The 25,362-nt window shown below is 34.2% G+C and overlaps 1 protein-coding gene across 2 annotated transcripts in view; it reads right to left on the bottom strand.

Annotated features, from left to right (window-relative positions):
- pde4cb (phosphodiesterase 4C, cAMP-specific b) overlaps window positions 1-25,362 on the bottom strand; it is a 183,912-nt gene that overhangs the window by 76,150 nt on the left and 82,400 nt on the right. The window contains exon 1 of one of the 2 annotated variants that reach the window (XM_056468025.1): window positions 18,226-18,722. The exons of the other annotated variant lie outside the window; for it this stretch is intronic. Within the exon in view, the coding sequence (XP_056324000.1) occupies window positions 18,226-18,353 (128 nt within the window). The 5' untranslated portion in view covers window positions 18,354-18,722. Of the gene's footprint in view, window positions 1-18,225; window positions 18,723-25,362 lie in introns of those variants that run through there. 2 annotated transcript variants of the gene reach the window in all.

The raw sequence follows: 25,362 nt of genomic DNA, 5'->3' as shown, positions 1-25,362 counted from the left end.
GTGTTTGTTAAAATGGGATTAAGTTTCTTTTTTATCCACAACAATCTTTTAAACCTAAATTTCCCCTTTATATGTATTTGATTCGATAAAACCGTGTAATTATGTTTTTATAAGTGAAATTGTGAATATATTATTCCAAAATGTACAAAATAATAATAATAATAATAATAATAATAATAATAATAAAAAAAATAAAATAAAAATAAAAAAAATAATATTAATAATAATAATAATTATTATTATTATACTTTAGGAGTATAATCATGAAATCATACTGCATTTAAAAAAAAAACCAACAACAACAAATTTGATTATTAAAGCTGACAAGCACCATTTAAAAATATTATGTATTATCTATTAACTATGATTTTTGGATCAATAAACTCCTAATAAACTCTCTAGTACTAGCTAGATAAAACATGCACTTTACTATATAAGGTCTAACAGCTAAACAAATGAATATCAGAGCCATGGGATCAAAGCAACGGCCTCCACTGTCCTGAATGGAAGAAAATTCTGTCTAGTTCTGACCTTCTGGACAAAGTAATGAGAAACATGATAATGACCGGGATGCTAATGGAGAGCTTCATAAATCATAAACTCTTTTTATGAAAACAGAACAATTTAAACACAACGAATGGCCTGTTTCCACTGAGTGGTACAGTATGGTACGGTACGGGTCGGTACGGGTCACCTTTATCAGGCTTATGTTTCCACTGGCAAAAGGATACCAATACAGACCCTTACAGTCCCCGATATGTTACCAATTACAGAAAAACTACACACAGCATACATTCAGTCCTTATATGGGTTCAAAAACAACATGCAATATATAGTCCACAGTCAGAGCAAACCTCTCATCAGTATCTTTAATCTTCACCAGCACATGTAACCTCTGTTAGAAAGTAATTTCGTCATTTGAAGTTCATAATAGTCCAAAAGGTGATGATAATTGATAAACATAGCAATTTGTTCATGTTTTAGGTTGCTGAAAGAATCATTTGCTCCTTTTTTTTTTACAACTTTTCCTTTGTTTTTTCGCGCTTCACTCTTGCGTTTGTTTGTTTCTGAAAGGACTGGATGTCAGAAGCACTTCAATGATCACGCGCACGTTATTATCATGAGCTCAAGAAGTTCATTATTTCAAATATAAACACGTGGCGAGCGCAAGCAAGAAAGCAAAACCGTTCTCACTTTAGACTGCCTATCTTTAGACTTTTTAGACTGCCTATCACTTTAGACTGACGTATCTCTGTAAACCAATAGCATTTAGCTACGCGTCTAGCTCCGCCTTTTGGTACCCTTTTGTTGTGCTAGGTACCCATTGCAAAGGGTATCCAAAAAGTGGTAAGTTTTTTTTTATAACTCGTCTGTTTCGTTTATATTAGGTTATATTAAGTCTGCATAATTAAGGGCGTGGCCACTTGGCATATATACATCATATTTTTGTTTTGTTTTATGTGGCTTTGCACAGTCAGTTGCTACTTGGAATTATTTCTTACAATTATCAGATGATATGGCATGCTGTGCGCTTAATTGTGCTCACAAACCATTCACGTGGCCTCCATTTCCCAGGTGAGGGAACTTCTATACTTCTATACCATCTCTATACATGTATTTGTTTGATTTATATCATTTATCATTTTCTTTATAACTTAAATGCACTCCAGAATCAGACAGATTGATTAGCTGTAGGGTCTAGAACAGTCATCTGAGGTGTTATCATACAGTGTTATGCCTGGATTAATAGTCTTGCATTTACTAACACAGACAAAATTTTTATCGTTTGGAAGTAATTCACGTTTTCCTCCTGTAGAAAAACGTCATAAGAACAATGTTTAGTGGCTCAGTGTATTACAGCAGTGTTTTTAAAAGTCTAAACACTTTATTGAAATAGTGTTCAACCAAGCACAAGAACGCAAACGAGTCGCAGGTAATGAAGTATCAAGCATTTCTCCCAAAGAAAAGCCTGTCTAAGCAAAATGCTAGCAGGCGTCTGTGGCTTCGCTCACGCTCCGCCTCTTTGCCCTTGTTTGATATCCCCTCGGTCGGTGGGATGACACGAAAATGGTGACAGTTGGCCACGCCTACTTGTAGCTTCTTTTACGTTCTTAAGAAACCTATGGTGACGTCACAGATACTACGTCCATATCTTTGACTGTCTATGGTTCTGTCTTATATTTTTGGGTTCATGAAAATGTTTGTGTTTTCCAAATTTTGGTTGGTACGAACGAAATGTAACAAGTAAACCTTCTCCTACCATGTGTATGCCATGTAAAGCTCCTGCGTTCTTTTTGGCAAGCAAAATCAATACAATGAATTTTGATGCAACCAAAAACTTTCCTTAGTAGCTGAGAATAATTCTGGCAGAAAAAAAAAAACAGAGCTCATTATCATAACTTTTTATACATTTTTCATATCAAGAGGAGGACGAGTGAGAAACATACACAGACCAGCCATCCTACTGTACTGTACACCAACTGAATAACAAAGAAGTTAATATTACTGGAAAATTTACTGGAATATTACTGAAGTTTTATATTGAGCGATATACTAGAGTAGTTGTAAGTGGGGCCAAAGAGAATCTGCTGACATTTTTTGCTATTTCTGCACAGAATTTTGTAAAAAATAAAATAAAATTCGTGGATTTAAGTGGAATGATTTTGGGAGTATCGTAACTAAAAACTTCATTCATTTATTTTATTTTCGACTTAGAACCTTTATTAATCTGTGGTCGCCACCGCTAAATGAACTGCCAACTTATCCAGCATATGTTTTAAACAGCAGATCAACTAAAATCCTAATATATGAAATAAAAAATAAAACCTTTTTAACTTTTATTTAATGTTTACAATGCAAATCCCATTAAATCCACTTCTTTGGTAAACAAAGCAAGTCTCTCATTTAACATATCTGCTAAAAATTATTACTTTACAAACTGTATTGTAAACAAATCATATGAACAGTTTTAATATTACTTTAATATTAATTTAAAAACTGAATAAATAGAAATGTACACACATTTACACAAGTAAATAAACAGACTTAATAATGGACTTAAATTCTGCTGATTTCTGTGTGTGCAGATTCTGTGTGGACCTAGATGTAAGTTACTGTCATGGTTAAAAAATCATGGCAACCAAAGCATCTCATAAAAATGCTGTGTCAAAAAGGCTCTCTCACATTTCTTTCTTTATTTTGTAATTTTTTTTAGAAGAGATTGTTAACATTATTGAGATTGAACATTTCGTAGGCATACAATTGAAGTCAGAATCATTAGAACCCCCCAATTATTAACCCCCCTGTTTATTTTTTCCCCCCAATTTTTCAACACATTTCTAAACATAATAGTTTTACTAACTAATTTCTAATAACTGATTTATTTTATCTTTGCCATGATGACAGTAAATAATATTTGACTAAATATTTTTCAAGACACTTCTATACAGCTTAAAGTGATATTTAAAGGCTTAACTAGGTTAATTAGGTAAGGCAGGTTAGGGTAATTACACAAGTCATTGTATAATGATGGTTTGTTCTGTAGACTATCGAAAAAAAAATGTTTTAAGGGGCTAATCATTTTGACCTTAAAATAGTTCATAAAAATTTTTAACCTGCTTTTATTCTAGCTGAAATAAAACAAATAAGACTTTCTCCAGAAGAAACAATATTATCAGACATACTGTGAAAATTTCCTTGCTCTGTTAGACATAATTTGGAAAATATTTAAAAAAGAAAAAAGAATACAAAGGGGGGCTAATAATTCTGACTTCAACTGTATGTCCAAGTCTATATTTTGCATTTATAAAAAATACTGGATCAAATCCTTTAAATGACAGTCCACAATATTCCACTGTTTCTGAAAACGTAATTTACATATTTATAGGCGGGAATTATGCAAATTGTGATAAACAATGGACACCCTGCCTATTTACAAATAACACTAACATACACACTTAACTATCAAATCTGCTGTTTATGAAGCATTTGTCAATTCTGAGGTGAGTTTTCAGAGAGGTCGCATTTACACACAAATTAATCATAAAGTATACATATTTACGTATGTTTCATTAAACCCAACGACTCAAAATTGTTTACACTGGTTTGTACTGATGTGTTCATGCCAGCTGTGCAAAATATGAGCCAGTTCTGTACTGACTGTTAAAACAACATGTGCCAAAAATATGCACAGGTGGCACTGAATATTGATATACGTAAACAATGGACTGAGATAATCTGAGACGGACAGGAGAAAGAGAATCAGAAAGGGCAAGCTGTGAACTGCTGTCAAAACTGCATTTATTTATCTGTTTACATTTTCCTAAATTATTTTCTAAAGTTGTAAATGAAGTAAAGATTTTGGAACACATTTATAATTAAATACTAATTGTAATTGTGACTGTCATCATAACGATTAATAAAAAGAAATCCATTCAGTTGATCTGGTCTGTGTTTGCCAGACAACAACGTAACTCACGGCTAAACTATCACAGTACGATGCATCGTTTGGTTAAAATACGAAGTAGTGACGAGTGTTTCCAAAAATGGTAGTTTCTCTGTCGCAGATCCATTGTTTGAAACACGTTAGTTATAACCATAAACTGTAGAAGATATGGACGCAGTATCCGTTACATCACCCATACTGTAGGTTCCTGAAGAACGCAAATGAAGCTATAAGTAGGCGTAGCCAACCGTCAACATTTTGTTCACACGTCATCGCACAGACCGAGGGATACCAAACTAGGGCAAAGAGGCGGAGCATGAGCAGAGTAACAGACACCTGCTAGCATTTTGCTTAGACAGGCTTTTCTTTGGGAGAAATGCTTAATACTTGTATAATTAATAATTAATAATTAATAATTAATAATTAATAATTAATAATTAATAATTAATAATTAATTAATAATTAATAATTAATACTTATTATTCATAACATGTGACTCGTTTGTGTTCTGACCACATGTGATTGGTTGTACACTATATCAATAAAGTGTTTAGACTTTTAAAAACACTGTTGTAATAAACTGAGCCACTAAACATTGTTCTTATGACGTTTTTCTATAGAAGGAAAACGCAAATTACTTCCACACACTTCAGATATAGTCTGTGTTAGTAAATCCAATACTATTTATGAAATCCAGGCATAACACTGTATGACAACGCTTCAGATGACTGTTCTAGAGCCTACAGCCAATCAATCTGTCAGATACTGGAGTGCATTCAAGTTCTAAAGAAAATGATAAATGATAAATGATCTTAAATAAAACAAATACATGTATAGAGAGGGTATATAAGTATATAATTTCACTCACCTGGGAAATGGAGGCCACGTGAATGGTTTGTGAGCACAATTAAGCGCACAGCATGCCATATTATCTGATAATTGTACGAAATAATTCCAAAAAGCAACTGACTGTGTAAAGCCACATAAAACAAAACCAAAAAATATGATGTATTAACCCTGACCTGTTGCCTTTGATTAGTTAAAAAAACGAGTAGTACTATTTAATTAAAAGGGGATTTACACTCAACTGCCCCATTTTGTTTTATCAGACTGTGGGGTTTAATTGTATAACAGGGTGAACTGAAATCAACAAATAATAGATGTGCATGGGCCTTTGGACTTTCTAGGTGTTATAAATATATTATATATACATTAGTTATGATGTTAATAGCATCTGCCGTGCTACGACCTTGTCGGTAAGCCAACTGGAGTGGATCTAAAACTGGTTTTTACCTCTGTCTTCAGTAAAGAAACCAAATACTTTTCAAAACACTTCATAATACATAATACATGGGCTATTGGTCTAAATAATAATAATAATACATTTTATTTTATTATAATAATTTTTTTCGGGGTTTTCACCTTTAATGTATAGGACAGTAGAGATTATTGACAGGAAAGCATGGGGAGCAGAGAGAGGAATGATCGTCATAGGTTTGCGAGGCAGGAATCGAGCTCGGGTTGCCGTGAGCACTGGAGTGCATGTGTCAACGCACTAACCACTACACTGCTGGCGTCGACTTACATTTTATTTATAATGCAGTTTTCTAAGACCCAAAGCGCTACAACAACAGAGAAATCAAACATGCAATAAAATACAACGCATAAAAAGTTCTAAAATATAAACAGAATAATCAAGAATGTAAAAATGCAATCTTAAAAAGATGAGTTTTTAGCATCTTTTTAAAACTAGCTAGTATGGAAGCATTTCTTACAGAATAAGGGAGAGCATTCCATAACCTAGGTGTGAAGAGAAGGTGTGTCCTGAGAGACAATAGCTATGTTTCCATCCACCTATTTTTATGCGCATTTTGCATATGCGCATACAAAAACGGTTGATGGAAACGGCATGATGCGCATAAATTTTGAAAATGTGCATAAAAAATTATGTGCATAACTGATTAGGATAAACTTTTTATTTGATAAGAAAAAATGCACATAAACTACGATGGAAACACTTTTACCGCACAAATTTCATTTTTGATCACTAGACATTATAGAATGAACCAACTTTCAGTTCTGAAACACCTTTTAACCCCTTAAAAGTCTCACCCACTTTTTAAACAGATATGAAAATGGCGTTCAACTTAAATGATTTCCAATCATCAACACTTTGGAGCATAGATATAAGGTTGGTTTTATTTTAAAGAAGATAGATGATTGATTGTAACTGAATCAAAAAAAGCATGAAAAGTTAAATGAAACAAACGTTATATGCCTTTGTGTTTATGAAATCTATACATTTTGTAATGTATTTTTACAAAAACTGTTTTAGCCTAATTTAGCTTTTATAAAGTAAAGCTAAATATCTGACCAAATTATATTCCAAACTTCAAGTTGATATCTCAAAAAATAAGCTTTCAGTAAGATGTAGTTTGAGTGCAGTACCAAACATGACCACCAGTTGACTTTCGGCTTCCATTAGTGACCATACAAGGCTGCCCCCCTTTAACTGTGTACGTTTTAAGGCATATTAACTATATATTTTTATACTTTTTTGCAATATTCCTAAAGTAGACATCATATTCTAAAGTAAAAAGAGTAGTTTGGTGGTATTTGATCTGAATTTAGCCACAAAAAAATGTTTACATGTTGATTGCTGTAGCAAAGTAATGCTTTACAATGAGTATGCTTGTCGCAAATAAATAAATAACTGTTGCTTAATAACAATGCTCAAAAATAAGTTACCAGATATAGAAAGTAGACATTTTAAGCTTTCAAATCGACATATAGTTTGTCGAGATTGCTTTATGTTTAGACTCCAATATTATGCTTTAAATATGTAACCCACATGGTTGAAGAGTCACAGTAAATTCAACCTAACACTCTTCCTACATAACACAAGCTAACAACAATATGTATTCAGAAAACTTAGAACTTTCCAATGATAGTCATTATTAGATTAGGATTTGATTGCAATATAGTGAAGTAAACTTAAGGGTTAAACATGGCCAGATTCATTGCTGTGGTCTGTTTTCTGCTCATGTGTGAACCCAATGGCTCTGAAACTAGACATATGTATAATGGGAACTAGGATGTGACCGTTGTCATTAGGTGTTCGTGTTATGAAAGGAGATGTGGGACGATGAGATCAATAAGATCTTGGTGTGAAGAGCGCGATGAGAGGTCTGCAGTAATAGAGGGCAGTTCTACTCCCACAATGCACTTGTGCCCTGATTCACCTGAAGCCCAGCTGTATTCCAGCGCTCTGACTCTAGTGTCTCTGCTGGCGCTGATTAGGAATCGGTCTTTATTTGGAACATTGCTTCGATCGTGACAGGACAGGATGCATCAGTTACTGAGCAGAGGCAATTAAAGTGCTGAGTGGCCAGTCATAAAGATGCAATGCATGATGGGATAAAGGGTTAAGAGGAGAGGGATGGATCCTCAGTAGAGCAGCAGATGTGGACGAAATCTAAATGTTTCAATAAACGAGTAATTCTAGCATGGTCGCTGCCACTTCCTGCTCAAATTAGCTAAAATCACCTCAAAAAAAAAAAAAAAAACTAAGGAAAGTAGGAGTCAGTTGTGTCTTGTCTCGAATGAGCCATATTAAGAATGTCTGTTTTTTTACTACACTGAAAAAAGAGTTTAGGTGACTTTAATAAAGTGAGTTATTGCCTTAACATCATTAGTTAAATGAACTGTGTAATTCTAAAAAAAATTAAGTTAAGTAAACTTAACAGTTCTAAGTTACAACAGAATCACTCACATTTTTTTAAGTAAAATCAACTTGCCACTTTTAAGGCAATAGATTTACTCACCTTTTTAAAGTAATCACTTTTTGCAAAAAGCGCCTAAAATTCCACACAATTCCTTCATGTTGTCCCAACACAGATCGATTCAGTTAACTTAATGACTTAATTGTTTTTGCAAATTTAAGTGGATTGAACATAACACAATTAATTTGTCCCATAAAACGAAAAAAGAATTGTGTTGTTTCAGATCGTTTTAAATAAGTAGTTTGAATAAGCAGCAAAAATCTTTTTTTATTTTAACCACTCGCTGCAACCGCTTTTTTAAGTGGCGCATGGTCTAACAGGGTTGTGCTTATTCTCTTAATGAGTTATGAGTGTGTTTTGTTGAGTCTCATCTCCCATTCCCTTTAAGAGTCAGTTGCGTCGCGCCATGGCACATTTGCTATTTACATGGCGGACTTTGTTAGTGGAAAAACTGAACGCTTCATTAGCGAGAAAACAGTTTAACAGACCATCTGCAGCGTGAGGATAAAGAACATGCCTCCTCTATTCGGCCTCTTTACTTTCTCTTTACTTTACTTTTACTCTTTTCTCCTTTACTTTTGCGGAGTAAGGAAATTGTGGAAACTCACATATTTAATTTAGTTTGTTAAGCGCAAAAATTTGTTTCAAAACTATTTCTAAATTCTGTTTTAATTTCCAACAAATGAATACATAATAATAATGAAGTGAGATAAAAAAAACTATAATTATTATAGAATTAAAACTAATCACACGTCTTATTCTTATGCCCCATATAGTGATGCATACCTCCCCAAAACCCGACAGATGGACAAATCTAAACTTGTTTTTATTGTGTAAGTGTGTTTTAAGTGTGTAAGTGTTTGGACTCACAAAGGCGGATAACTAATGTGCTCTGCGCTTGACTTTAGACCAGATTTTAGTAGGTCAATGTCGTGGCCATTTTGAAAAACATTTTTGATCCACTTGTTGTTGATAATGTTGACTAGTCAACATTACATACTATATTGACAAATGTATTAGTTCCATGTGGGCATCACGGTGGGGCAGTGGGTAGCACAATTGCCTTACAGCAAGAAGGTCGCTGGTTCCAGCTCCGTCTGGGTTAATTTGCATTTCTGTGTGGAGTTTGCATGTTGTCCCTGTGTTCGCGTGGGTTTCCTCCGGGTGCTCTGGTTTCCCCCACAGTCCATAGATATGTGGTTTAGGTGAACTGAATTAGCTAAATTGGCCGTAGTGTATGTGTGTGAAGGCAAGAGTGTATGGGTGTTTCCCAGTGTTGGGTTGCAGCTGGAAAGGCATCCGCTGCGTAAAACATATGCTGGATAAATTATCCCCCTTCGAATTTTTTTTTTCTTTTTTAATTGTTTCCCAAATAATGTTTAACAGAGCAAGGAAACTTTCACTGTATGTTTGATAATATTTTTACTTCTGGAGAAAGTCTTATTTGTTTTATTTCGGCTTCAATAAAAGCAGTTTTTAATTTTTTATACACCATTTTAAGGTCAATATTATTAGCCCCCTTTAAGCTATATTTTTTCAATAGTCTACAGAACAAATCATCATTATACAATAACTTGCCTAATTACCACAACCTAATTAACCTAGTTAAGCCTTTAAATGTCACTTTAAGCAGTATAGAAGTGTCTTGAAAAATATCTAGTCGAGTATTATTTACTGTCATCATGGCAATAATAAAATAAATCAGTTATTAGAAATGAGTTATTAAAACTATGTTTAGAAATGTGTTGAAAAAATCTTCTCTCCGTTAAACTGAAATTGGGGAAAAAATAAACAGAGAGGTTAATAATTCAGGGCGCCTAATAATTCTGACTTCAACTGTATATGCACAATTACGCTGCTTATATTAACATGAAACAATTCATTGTTTCACCGTCTAATAAAATGTAACCTTCTTAAGTTGGAAAATAGAATTATTTAGCAAAATATGTTGGTATAACAAAACCTAAAATTGCTCTGCTTCTTTAAATTGATTTGTACAGAACTGATACATTTATTTAAAGAGCCCCTATTATGGGTTTTTGAAATGACCGTCCATGCAGTGTGTAACAAGTGAAGTGAAATATCCAGCTAAGACTTAAAACTGAAAGTGCTGATTTATCTATAAAAGAGTTGACTCATAGTGGTTCGAATGAATTGTCGCGGTAACGAGTCTTTAGACATGCTGGCGTGATGTTGATACAAAACTCAAGCCCTGCCCATTTGCTGCGTGCGCAGATGGGAAAATTGAACCCCCCCAGCCCCACCCACAAACACTGTAGAAAGAAAATGAGTGGCTGAAGTTTATTTTTGCTAAAGTACCTCAGCATTATAGCCCAGACCAGAGGTTAGGGAGAAGTTAAAAGCAGGAAAATGGAGGAAAAACTGGTGGAGGTTTGACAGAAGCACCCGTGTCTGTTTGACGTTTCATACAGAAAGTTAAAAAAGAAAGTTGAGGAGAAATTGATAATTCCCTTAAAACCCAGGTGAGCGAATATGTACATTTTCTACCCCATTAAAGGCTTTTGTTATGTAGTTAATAACAAAAGATATACTACGTGTTTTTGGCTGTGAGACGTAGTTTGGATGAAGTTGTCGGTGATTCTTCCTATTGTAAAGTCATGCAATGTGAAAGCCCCTGTCGCCGATCCATCTTGCAGTGTAAACACAGCGACGGAACGCTAGCCCAGATAGTCATGCAGTGTGTCATAATAGGGGCTCTTTAAATGATTTATGGAATCTACATTATAAGTGACTTTAAATTAAATTAAATTAAATTAAATTAAATTAAATTAAATTAAATTAAATTAAATTAAATTTAATTTTAAATGATAAGTAAAAAAATAATCACTTTTTAGCAGAAAAGTTAAATTACAGTAACTAATTAACACTACTTGTTTAAATTAAAATGTAAAAAAGGGGTTATAAGCAAGCTAAACTTAGACTGGGAAAAACAAATCTCTGTTAAAACAAGATTTCTAATTGTAGATTCTGAACTATGCCATGTAAACACACACACACACATTTCTTTTCAGGTCACTAGCAGAGGCCAATGATGGCAGACTGTGTTGCTGTGCACGACCATGAGTGACGTTAATTTGCTCAGAGATAAAAGACTAGTGGACATGTTGCAGATAAAGACCCGCATCATATTTCATACCTGCATTACATATAGTATCAGCGGATGCTTTGAGTGAATGTACTTCTAAAGGTATGTTAGGATTTCTCTGCTCTAATTTTTGTTTCCAAAGAAAAGAAAATGGGACTGACTTTATACATGGCATATACAGTTGAAGACAGAATTATTAGCCCCCCTGAATTAATAGCCCCCCTGTTTATTCCCCACCTCCCCCCATTTTCTGTTTAATGGAGGGAAGATTTTTTTCAACACATTTCTAAACATAATAGTTTTAATAGCTCATTTCTAATAACTGATTTATTTTAAATTTGCCATTCATTCATTCATTCATTAATTTCCTTTTTTGGCTTAGTCCCTTTATTAATCAGGGGTCGCCACAGCGGAATGAACCACCAACTTATCTAGCATATGTTTTAAAAATGGATATTTTTTCAAGACACTTCTATACAGCTTAGTGACATTTAAAGGCGTAACTATGTTAATTAGGTTAACTAGGCAGGTTAGGATAATTAGGCAAGTTATTGTATAACCATGGTTTGTTCTTAGCTTAAAGAGGCTAATTATTTTGACCTTAAAATGGTTCATAAAATATTAAAAACTGCTTTTATTCTAGCCAAAATAAAACAAACAAGACTTTCCCGGGAAGAAAAAAATATTATCAGACATACTGTGGAAATTTCCTTGCTCTGTTAAACATCATTTGAGAAATATTTAAAAAAGGAAAAAAAAATCAAAGGGGGGCTAATAATTCTGACTGCAACTGTACATCTTTTATATCATGAATGATTATCACAGCCTACTCTTAGGAACTTCAGACAATAACATGGAATTTTCTAAGCATAATATACTGTAGATACTTTTCACTGCTTTTCTTTTTAAACATACTGCACAATAATGTAGCCTATAATCAGGGCCAAACTGAATCTCTTGGCTTTTTTTTGCTATTTCTAGCAACAGATTTTTAAAATTTAACATTTAAACTTTTATTTAAGGTTTACATTGCAAATCTACACTGTAAAAAAGTTGACTCAACTTAAAGTTGTAAGGGAATTTGCAGCACAATATTTTTTTTGACTCCACTTTTGACCCAAGTACTGCACTTGACTGGATTTCAGTATATCGAGCTAGCTTAAAAAGCTCTGCTTCCCTCAATTTTAAGTGGAGTAAACTTAAAAAAAAAAAAAAAAAACAGTAAAAAAACAGTATTAGATCCAGTTGTTTGGTAAAATAAGTAAGTCTCTCATATATTATATCTGCTAAATAACAGAAAGTATTACTTTACAAACTGTGTTGTACATAAATCCTTTAAACATTTGCATATTAGTTAATAATATTACTGAAATTAACATAAACATTGAATGAACATATATTTACATATTTACAAAAGTAAATAAACAGACTCAGTGATGGGCTAAAAATCTACCTACCTTTAACCAGTCTAAGTTCATTACAGAAACTTGCTTCTATACCTCCATTTTAGATGTTAGAGGCTACATTCAAATAAAATATTACCAAACTTCCCATACTATTTTAAAAATGTATGTCTACTTTAAATATTGTCAAAAGTATAAAAAAATAGGGTTTATATTCCTAAAACATGCACCGAAATAGGATGTGCACTCATATGTCAACCAAAGGAAACTCAAAGTCAACTGGTGGTCATGTATGGTACTGCACCCAAAATAAATCTTACTGAAAGTTAATTTTTTCAATTTAAGCTCATTGTGAAAAAGCACTCCTGTGTACATTTCTGGAGAGCGTGAATTTTGTAGCCAGAGCTACGTATCGCTGCATTTCATCTTTAAAATGAACGATACGGGGCGGTATGACGCCACGAACGGCTTCTGTTTCTTTTCACACTACCAGCTGACCTCAGTGGGGACAGCTTTTCTGCTGTTTTCCCAGTAGCTCACCATGTACATCAGCGGACTTGAGACACAAAAAGGAGAAAATAACAGGGTGAGAACGTTGGAAGTTCTGAAAATATTAAAATCTGGTGGCGTGAGGGCTTTTCTTTTTTGGATTGCTTTTGAAAACACTGTAGATTAGGTTTAGGGAGGGGGATGATCGGGTCAATTGCTGCTTTTGTAGACACTAGAAGAGTGAGAAGAGCATTTTATGTTCAAAAAGTGTGGGTGACAAGTAAAGGGTTAAAATATTTAACCCAATAATAATTTAGAATTAGCATATCAGTCAGTATTTACTAACTACTACTTAACTACTTATTACATCTACACTGCTGAGAGCAACGTTTAAATGTATATGTAATTGTGTACTTTTACACTCACTGACTTAGTCCCTTATCAGGGGTAACCAAAGTGGAACGATCCATCAATTACTCTGGCATATGTTTTCTGTGGCAGATAAAATATTCATTTTAATAATAAAACAAGAATGTAACTGCAACCAATAAAGCAGCTTATTGCTATAAATGTTCTATTCATTTAATTTAATCCTAAATTTTCAATTTATTTGAAGAAAAGTTTCATCTTTGAAATCTTAAAAAAAGCCATATTATATCATCTAGCCAACTGCAATAGAATGTAATTTCTCTCATTTGAATGATGCTTAACCACAAGATACCAAAAGTACACTAAAATAAAACATTTACTATACATGATAAAGATATGTACAAACTAAAACAACAGTCTGGTTATTAAACTGCCATCCAACTACTCACTATATTACAAATAACACTTTTTAAAATAATAAACACACCAAATATAACATCAAAAGCTAACTCAAATATAATTTTTTAGGTCTTCATCAAAACATCAATTGGTCTGAAATGATTGCACTTTCAGCCCTTTGCCCCCATCTGCTATTGGTTAGTCAAACAAGCAGCCCCACCTCAAACATACGCAATTGGTGGAGCCAGAAGTTTAAATGTCAGACTGCTCAAATATTTTGATAGCGCCACAGAGCCTTGTCCTCCTTTTTAGTGTAAATCCACCTTTAGTGTAAATTTTGTCTGAATAAAGTGGGATTAAAACAAAATCAGAAAGAAAATTCTCTTTTAAAGATGCCAAATGCTAGTTTTCTAACAGTAACATGAATAAATGATTTGAGTAACACTTTACATTAAGGTTGTATTAGTTACTCACATGAACAAACAATGAACAACATATTTATTATAGTATTTGTTCATATTTGTTAAGCTTCGTTAATGGAAATAAAGTTGTCAATTATTAGTTGATGTTAATTCACAGTGCATTCATTAATGTTTTGGAATTTGGATGTTAATAATGAATTAGTAAATGTTGAACTGTGATTATTAAATGCTGTACATGTATTGTTCATTATTAGGTCATGTAGGTAAATACATTAACTAACATTAACTAATGAAACCTTATTGTGCCCACCTTCCCTCATCCTCTATTGGCTAGTCAAACAAGCAGCCACATCAAACATATGCAATTGGGGGAGCTAGAAATGTCAGACTGCTCAATTAAATATTCTGTTAGCACCACAGTCTCCATTTTAGTGTAAATCCACTTAAATCTAGCTTAAAATTCTGAATAAAGTGGCGTTAAAACAAAATCAGAAATAAAAGTAAGCTTTTAAAGATGCCAAATGTTAGCTTACTTACAGTAACATGCACAAATGATTTCAAACACAAATTATAAATCATTTCAAAAGCCCCTACCCCATCTCCTATAGGCTAACCAAACATGCAGCCACACCCCTAAACATATGCAATTGGTGGAGCCAAAATGTCCGAATGCTCAAATAAATATTCTGATAGCGCCACAGTTTCCCTTTTAGAGTAAATGCACCTAAATGTGTCTTAAAAGTCTAATTAATGTGGGATTAAAACAATATCAGAAATAATAGTTAGTTTTTAAAGATGCCAAATGCTAGATTACTAAAAATAACACACATAAATGATTTCAAACACAGCTTACTGTATAAAATCATTTCAAAAGCCCCTACCCCATCTTCTATTGGCTAGTCAAACAAGCAGCCACACCCCCAAACATATGCAATTGGTGGAGCCAGAAATGTCTGACTGTTCAAACAAATATTCTGAGCACCAGTCTCCCTTTTAATGTAAATCCACTTAAATTCAGCTTAAAAGTCTGATTAAAGTGGCACTAAAACAAAATCAGAAATAAAAGTGAGCATTTAAAGATGCCAAATGTTAGATTATTTACAATAACATGCATAAATGATTTCAAACTCAAATTATAAAATCATTTCAAAAGCCCCTACCCCTATGGGCTATTGGCTAATCAAACAAGCAATCACACCCCCAAACACATGCAATTGGTGGATCCAGAAATGTCAGATTGCTCAAATAAATATTCTCATACCATCACAGTCTCCCTTTCAGTGTAAATGCACTTAAATGTGTCTTAAAAGTCTGATTAAAGTGGCGTTAAAACAAAATCTGAAATAAATGTTAGCTTTAAAAGATACGAAATGTTAGATTACTTAACTTAACACACATAAATGATTTCAAACACAACTTATAAAATCATTTCAAAAGCCCCTACCCCCATCTCCTATTGGCTAGTTAAACGAGCAGCCCCATCCCCAAACATATGCAATTGGTGAAGCCAGAAATGTCTGACAGCTCACACAAATATTCTGTTAGCACCACAGTCTCCCTTTTAATGTAAATCCACTTAAATTCAGCTTAAAAGTCTGATTAAAGTGGCGTTAAAACAAAATCAGAAATAAAAGTTAGCATTTAAAGATGCCAAATGTTAGATTACTTACAATAACATGCATAAATGATTTTAAACTCAAATTATAAAATCATTTCAAAAGCCCCTACCCCTATGGGCTATTGGCTAATCAAACAAGCAGCCACACCCCCAAATATATGCAATTGGTGGATCCAGAAATGTCAGATTGTTCAAACAAATATTCTGATAGCATCACAGTTTCCCTTTCAGTGCAAAAGCACTTAAATGTGTCTTAAAAGCCTGATTAAATTGGCGCTAAAACAAAATCAGAAATAAATGTTAGCCAAACGTTAGATTACTTAACTTAACACACATAAATGATTTCAAACACAACTTATAAAATAATTTCAAAAGCCCCTGCCCCCATCTCCTGTTGGCTAATCAAACAAGCAGCCCCACCCCCAAATAAATGCAATTGGTGGAGCTAGAAATGTCAGACTGCTCAAATAAATATTCTGAGCACCACAGTCTTCCTTTCAGTGTAAATCCACTTGAATCTAGCTTGAAAGTCTGATTAAAGTGGCGTTGAAACTAAATCAGAAATAAAAGTAAGCGTTTAAAGATGCCAAATGCTAGTTTACTTACAATAACATGCATAAATGATTAGAAACACAACTTATAAAATCATTTCAAAAGCCCCTACCCCATCTCCTATTGGCAAGTTAAACAAGCAGCCCCACCTTCAAACATATGCAATTGGTGGAGCCAGAAATGTCTGACTGTTCAAACAAATATTCTGAGCACCAGTCTCCCTTTTAGTGTAAATGCACTTAAATTCAGCTTAAAACCCTGATTAAAGTGGCATTAAAACAAAATCAGAAATAAAAGTTAGCATTTAAAGATGCCAAATGTTAGATTATTTACAATAACATGCATAAATGATTTCAAACTCAAATTATAAAATCATTTCAAAAGCCCCTACCCCTATGGGATATTGGCTAATCAAACAAGCAGCCACACCCCCAAATATATGCAATTGGTGGATCCAGAAATGTCAGATTGTTCAAATAAATATTCTGATAGCATCACAGTTTCCCTTTCAGTGCAAAAGCACTTAAATGTGTCTTAAATGCCTGATTAAAGTGGTGCTAAAACAAAATCAGAAATAAATGTTAGCCAAACGTTAGATTACTTAACTTAACACACATAAATGATTTCAAACACAACTTATAAAATAACTTTAAAAGCCCCTGCCCCCATCTCCTGTTGGCTAATCAAACAAGCAGCTCCACCCCCAAATAAATGCAATTAGTGGAGCTAGAAATGTCAGACTGCTCAAATAAATATTCTGAGCACCACAGTCTTCCTTTCAGTGTAAATCCACTTGAATCTAGCTTGAAAGTCTGATTAAAGTGGCGTTGAAACTAAATCAGAAATAAAAGTAAGAAATGTCAGAAATGTCAGATTGCTCAAATAAATATTCTGATACCATCACAGTCTCCCTTTCAGTGTAAATGCACTTAAATGTGTCTTAAAAGTCTGATTAAAGTGGCATTCAAACAAAATCTGAAATAAATGTTAGCTTTAAAAGATGAAATGTTAGGTTACTTAACACACATAAATGATTTCAAACACAACTTATAAAATCATTTCAAAAGCCCTTATCCCCGTCTCCTATTGGCTAGTTAAATGAGCAGCCCCACCCCCAAACATATGCAATTGGTGGAGCCAGAAATGTCTGACAGCTCACACAAATATTCTGTAAGCACCACAGTCTCCATTTTAATGTAAATCCACTTAAATTCAGCTTAAAAGTCTGAATAAAGTGGCGTTAAAACAAAATCAGAAATAAAAGTTAGCATTTAAAGATGCCAAATGTTAGATTACTTACAATAACATGCATAAATGATTTCAAACTCAAATTATAAAATCATTTCAAAAGCCCCTACCCCTATGGGCTATTGGCTAATCAAACAAGCAGCCACACCCCCAAACATATGCAATTGGTGGAGCTAGAAATGTCAGACTGCTCAAATAAATATTCTGATAGCATCACAGTGTCCTTTTCAGTTTAAATCTACTTAAATCTTGCTTAAAAAGTCTGATTAAAGTGGCATTAAAACAAAATCAGAAATAAAAATGAGCTTTTAAAGATGCCAAACTCTATTTTACTTACAATAACACGCATAAATGACATAACAGAAAGTAAATAATATAAAAATCATGAGTTACCGCCTGCGTTTCTGCACAATGTCAATTGGACAGTTGACAGCACACGGGGAGCCGCACAGATTGACACTCCGAACTTTAAAAGTGCGGTCAGCCGTTGGAAGAAAGACACAGCCGGTTGGCAAACTCATATTTTCTGCAAGTTTTCCCTCCAAAATCAGCTTTGTAGTCTGAAACGCATGCTTCCCACCGCAGGTTTACTGTCGTAGAAGAGTAACGAACACATGGAGCCACGCACACATGACTGAACTCCATTAAACATCTCGCATTTGCCTAGTCCTCATCCTTCAGTTTAAAATCCCATTGACTCATTTTTAATCCTCATATATACAGTATGTACACTTTTTTTTACAGTCTGGAAAGCTGCAGTTAAATAAATGTACAACTAATGATAATACACAGGCAAAGTTTCAAAGTGACTAAGCTCCAGAGTACTCCCTCTCTCTCTGTCCTCCAGCAGTTTAGACAGCTGAACTCATATACATGCTGCATGCTGGCCTCATACGGGTGTGTGTGTGTGTGTGTGTGTGTGTGAGTGAGTTTATGTTTATGTGTGTTTGTGGGACTGGCAGCTGAACAGTGAGTCACAGCCCGTGAAGAGGGCGGGGCTGCCAGATGACTGTCTCTGCGTTAACTCTTTACTGGAGACTACATTTGAAGTTAATTCATAACACAGTTGGATTTATATAGTAATTCCCTGCATAGCTACTGTACCTCAAACTACAAAAAGATAGGAATGTACTATACAACATCTAAAGTAGGGAGATTTGTTGTAAAAAAAAAAAAAAAACAGACCGCTAACAAGTTTAAAAACATTTACTATAAAAAGTTACAATCTTTATCAGTGCTTTTTGTGTGTTTTAGCATGTTAGTAAAATAAATAGGTTAATTTCATTAAAGTATGACAAGAGTTTATTAAAGTATAATGATTTAAATTTTACTTTAAATTTTTTTATTTAGGATTTAAAAGTGCATATACAGTTGAAGTCAGAATTATTATCTCCCTAGAATTATTAGCCCAATTTCCCAATTTCTGTTTAATGGAAAGAAAGTTTTTTCAACACATTTCTAGACATAATAGTTTTAATAACTCATTTCTAATAACTAATTAATTTTATCTTTGCCCGGATGACAGTAAATAATATTTTACTAGATATTTTTCAAGACACTTCTATACAGCTTAACTTGACATTTAAAGGCTTAACTGGAATAATTAGGTTTACTAGGCAAGTTAGGGTAATTAGGCAAGTTATTGCATAACGATGGTTTGTTCTGTAGACTATCAAAAAAAATATAGCTGAAAAGGGCTAATAATATTAACCTTAAAATTGTTTTTAAAAAATTAAAAACTGCTTTTATTCTAGCCAAAATAAAACAAATAAGACTTTCTCCAGAAGAAAAAATATTATCAGACATACTGTGAAAATTTCCTTGCTCTGTTAAACTGTTAACTATAACTATAAATATACAACAGTTAAACTATATATTTATATATATATATATATATATATATATATATATATATATATATATATATATATATATATATATATATATATATATATATATATATATATACACACTCAACCATTCTGTCTTGTTCTCGAATCTGATTGGCTGATAGCCGTGAGATATTAAAGCAATATCAGCACATGTACAGCCTCTTTATACCTTGTGTATTACTCTGCCCACACTAGGACTAAAGAGGGACTAAATAACTCACTACAGTTTGACAAATATTGCAGCTATTGGACAACATAATGTACTTTTCAGGCTTTTTAGGTGAGAATGAAGCTGTTTAGATTGCAACTATGCAGTTTATTTATAAGGATAGTGCCTATTTTAAATATTCATAATTTCGGAGATTCAACATGTTGGTGGCCAACAGCCTGTCATACTGAGCAGAGCAAAGATGGTTGACGTTCTGCCACAAGATGGCCACAAAGACCGCATAATAAGTCCTTAGGAAAAATGCAGCATATACTTCATACCACAGGTGATTCAATCATTATAAAACAGGTAAGTGACATTCTAAGTTTATCTGTCTCTTTTTTATATATTGTAGTGCTGTATTTATACCATAGTAATCTGGTAGTGTTTACTTTGTTTTGGCTTTTTCAGGGTTATTTTTTTAATCTCCCGATTGCAACAGAGAAATACTGGGAAATCTCTGTAGACTGATGGCATTTCATGCTGATCAGCATTATAATCTTAAAATGTGAGCAAAATCACCTGTTTTGTCATCACTTTAGATATTACGCAAGATAATCATTCAAACAGTAGTTCTAAAGTGACGTTGGGGAATTAGTAACAGTTTCTGCTGTTCTGACGTCAGCTGCACATGGGAATGAAAGGCGGAAGAAAGTAGTTCCTTGTGCAAAAAACTTCCATTTTCTGTTTTATACACATTTATGCCGTCGAACTGTGGTATAAACGCAGTATCACACTTATAGCAGTGCAATATGGCTGTTTATCATCACTGGTGGGACACTAAGGGACTCGACGAGCCAACGCACGCCTCCCATCAGTGCTGATTTACAGCCATATCGCACTGATACTCCAGTGATATTGCTCATATATATATATATAAATATATACACACACACACACGCACGCACGCACGCACGCACGCACGCACGCACGCACGCATGCACGCACACACACACACACACACACACACACACACACATATACATATATATATATATATAATTTTTAATTACATCATTTTTTATGAGGGTTTATGCATATTATATTTTTAATGAATACACTATAGGGCTTACAAATACAAATGTTTTTCTTTAGGATGTTATCGGACATAACTTTACAAAAATTTAACGGTAAAATATTATTTTGCACAATACAGTTGCTTTTATTTCTAATTTCTAATGCAAAGGCTTTCCTTTTGCAGTTCAAATATTCAGGGGCCGAGGTTCATTCATACTTATTCAGTATTTATATTTCAGATTTTCATTCATAGCTAACCCTCATCTCGTTTCTGTTCCCACAGGACCGAATCTGATCTCTGCTCAAATCAGGGTAAATATTTACTCATGAAGTTGTGAGGGCATGGGCGTTCAGCTCTCTCACAGGCCCTCCACACACTGCACTATATGTGCACTAGTTCAAGTCACATACAGTTGAAGGCAAATTTATGAACTCTTCTGTGATTTAAAAAAAAATATTTTTCAAATATGTCCTGCAGTAAGTGCTATTTAATGGAGGAAGGACATGTTTACAGTATTTCCTATAAAATATATTCTGAATTTTAATTTTTTACTTTAGTTTTGCTGGAATAAAAGCAGTTTTAAAATTCATTGTTATTAGTCCCTTAGTAATTGTTGCTCTAACTGGCTACAGAACAAACAACTGTCATCCAGTTTTGTCACAGTCACCAGCAATCTAGCCCATGCAGATCACTGGGGAACGACAAATCTGCCAGCAAAACAACTACATATCCAGTCATGCACCACTCACACACCTGGCCTAGATCCCCATGATTACAAACACACATAGCTGAAGCTATTCAGAATTAATTACACAGACTATTTATACACCTCTCAAATACTCACACATTGCTGAGTCTTGTTATACTCTTTGTGAACATTATGATGCGGTGTCCTTTGCCTTGCCTCTCTGTGTTTGACCCTCACCTTGTTTGTTTGTTTGTTTGTTTGTTTGTTTACATAGTATGCTGCCTGCCTTTTGACCGTTCGCCTGTGTTTTGACCACGTCGCTGGATTTCCTGTATACATCTGTTTGCCCCTATATCGACCGTTGCTTGCCTGACCATCCTGCTAATAAACCCTGCATTTGGATCCGCACCTCTGTTGTCAGCATCCCTTCACATTACACATCTAAATTGCACTTTAATAAATAATTATCTTTAACTTTCGGCCACAGCGTTATGCCTTCTAGTAACAACACTTCTCAGGGCTTAACTTTTTCTCATATTCAGCTGGAATTCATTTCTGGATTTCCTCTTGATATATAATGACTTGCTCAAGTTTATGAGATGGTTAGCACTCTGTTCATTAAATGGATGACATAACTGTTTCATTTTTTGCACAATCAAACAAGGCCAAAATCTAAGAACAAAGTAGAAACATATCTAGAAACAGCGTTTTCATTCCACTTGTTGTTAACTGGTATAGAAAATAAAGGCTATATTGATTTTCTTTGCTTTTGGAAGCCCACCAACTTGTCTTTATCATTCTGTATTCTATTGGAGCTGACTTGAGAGAGGAGTACTAGATACAAACAGAAGACACTGAGTTTCTGTCTCTGCTGACTGTACTCATGGCAGTGGCTTTTAAAGAGCCCATCCCAGTCTATAATGAACTGCAGCTGGCCCACCATGAGGGATAAGACGAACCCTCTCTGCTGGAGCCAAAAAGATTAGAATTATCAGCACCAATATCTTTCACATGAACAAATCATTTCAAGGCTTCATATGGGATAAGATTGTTCAGGAAATCAGTGCCAATATCCTTGAGGTTAGTACATTGACACATATGGTGCACACGGTTACCAGAGTTAAATTCCCAGGTTGAGAATCTTTTCTCTACTCCCCAAACTTTCCAGACTACACTCTCCACCATTCTCACCTTAAAAGGTCAGAAATCCCTAAAAATACAGTGCATCTGGAAAGTATTCATAGTGCTTCACTTTTTCACATTTTTTTTTATGTTACAGCCTTATTCCAAAATGGATTAAATACATTTTTTTCGTCAATATTCTACACACAATACCCCATAATGACAATGTGAGAAAAGATTTTTTGAAATTGTTGCAAATTTATTAAAAATAAAAAAACAGAATAATCACATGTACATAAGTATTCACAGCCTTTGCTCAATACTTTGTTGAAGCACCTTTAGCAGTAATTACAGCCTTAAGTGTTTTTGAATATGATGCCACAAGCTTGGCACACCTGTCTTTGGGAATTTTTGTCCATTCCTCTTTGCAGTACCTCTCTAGCTCTTTCACTTTGGATGGGAAGCGATGTTGTACAGCCGTTTTTAGATCTCTCCAGAGATGTTCACTAGGATTTAGGTCTGGGCTCTGGCTGGGCCACTCAAGGACATTCAGCGAGTTGTTGTCAAGCCACTTCATTGATATTTTAGACAGTAATACTTCTGGATACAGACACGAGCGCGTGTCTGCATAGTGAGTTTTCTCCTCCGCGTCTGTCACGGATCAGCTGTGATTGCATCCGTTTATCAGTTTCACTCATTGGTGAATAGCGCCAGAGCGTTAGAGCCAATCCCAGCCCTTTCTGTTGAGTGCGTGTAAGAACTTGCTTGACAACACTCAGAAAGCGAGAGGGATATTTACATTTGTTTATTTGCTATAAAGGCTCATGTTGTTCTGTGCATGTTCTTGAGTTTTTAAAGGTGCAGTTCATATATCTGATTGTTTGTATTAAAGGACAAAATTGTATTACAAATAATAAATAAATATATTTATAAATTTTAATACAAGAATGGTTGTGCTATGAAGTAAAATATTAAATTGTGTATAGAAAACACTGTCAATGCAGCATTGGGCACCAGGATATCGAATTGAACCAAATTAATGGCATGATAATCGTAACCAAACCGAGAGACCTCTAATATATAAAGAAAAAAGACTAAATATGTTTCAGATTACATTCAAGTCCAAAGCAGTGATGGGATTCTGCGTATTAATTTTATTTTTTAAACAAAACTAGCTTTTGCTAAATTGAAAATAAACTTTGGCAAGATTTCAAAGATTATATTCAGTCTTTCACACAAACCCACATTAGACATAAGATAAAAGAGCTGTCGGAGTGATCAAGTCCTAATGAAGCAGACAGACACTTTAATTTATGATGGCTTGAAAGCAAATCTGATTTGTTGAAATCAAAACATTAAAGGGTTTTAACATAAAAGTGTGAAACTCTGAATGTGATCTACAATATTCTCTTCTGCATTTACCAAAGACACAGAACTATGTAAACACACACACCCACACACACATGGTACAAACGTTTATCTTTCCACATGCAATAAATTCCAAAAAGACTGCTCTTTCTCATCAGTGGGTGTGTGCGCCTATCACCGTATATTAGCCTGTTACACTTTTGACTAATGGTGATCAAAACTGTCAAACCAAACCAGACAAAACTCTCAAAACAAACAGACGGGCCAGTCCAAAGCAAGAATTCACCATTCAGCCAGATGGGGGCAGCCTCACATTGAGAACTGATAAGAAATTGACTTGCACCAATTCAATGAAGAATCCTGACCCAGAGCATGATCAGGAGACACAATGACATGCTAGCAGATACATTGGTTAATGCAGAGAACCAATCAGCATGGAAAGAAAAAACATGAACATTAAAAGTACTTAATGTAATTAACATTACTACTTACTGCACTCACTACTTACCTCTATTTTTTTAAAATATATTTATTATATGTTTTTGTCCTGTCTCTGTTATCCTGTTGCACTGTAGAAGCTCTGTCATGAAAACAAATTCCTCGTATGTGTGAACATACCTGGCAATAAAGCTCTTTCTGATTCTGATTCATACTTCAACATCAACTACAGATCACACTTGTTTCTTCTGACAGAACTGAGTAAGTCTACAATACATCTACCTCTTTTCCACCAGAATGATTAGCTTTTTTAGATCAGAGCCTATTTAGGCAGGCTAACTGGAGCCTGTAGTGAACTGGCCATGTGCTTCCTTGAGCAACAAATCCTGATGTAAGGATTTGTTGTGGTTTATGCTATAAAAGGGGTTCTAATGACAGAACAGAATGGGCATTTCCATTCATTTGCTCAGCTGACATACTTTTCAGAGCTGTTGTTCAGAGAAAAACATAATAATATAATTTGACCCCTCTATAATAGTTCATACCAATTCAGGATTACATCTAGCATGGATGCTGGAAATTGGTGGACTGAATGCAGATCTAGTTCAAAAGACACTTTCTTTAAAATTAAGTGTTTGTTATCTACATAGAGCCTTAAAGTAAAGTCAAATGAACCATTGTGTTGTCTTAGAATTCTGTCTACACCTTGGTAACTCTTTATTTTGATGGTCCATTGGAGTATAATATACTGCTTAATATCTTTTGATACTCCTCCTTCATCAGACATTTAACTGAC

The sequence above is a fragment of the Danio aesculapii genome, chromosome 11 (genome assembly GCF_903798145.1).
Source record: "Danio aesculapii chromosome 11, fDanAes4.1, whole genome shotgun sequence".
NCBI classification, from domain to species: Eukaryota; Metazoa; Chordata; class Actinopteri; order Cypriniformes; family Danionidae; genus Danio; species Danio aesculapii.
The sequence above is the reverse complement of the archived record's forward strand: the minus strand, read 5'-3'. Positions and strand labels throughout refer to the sequence as shown.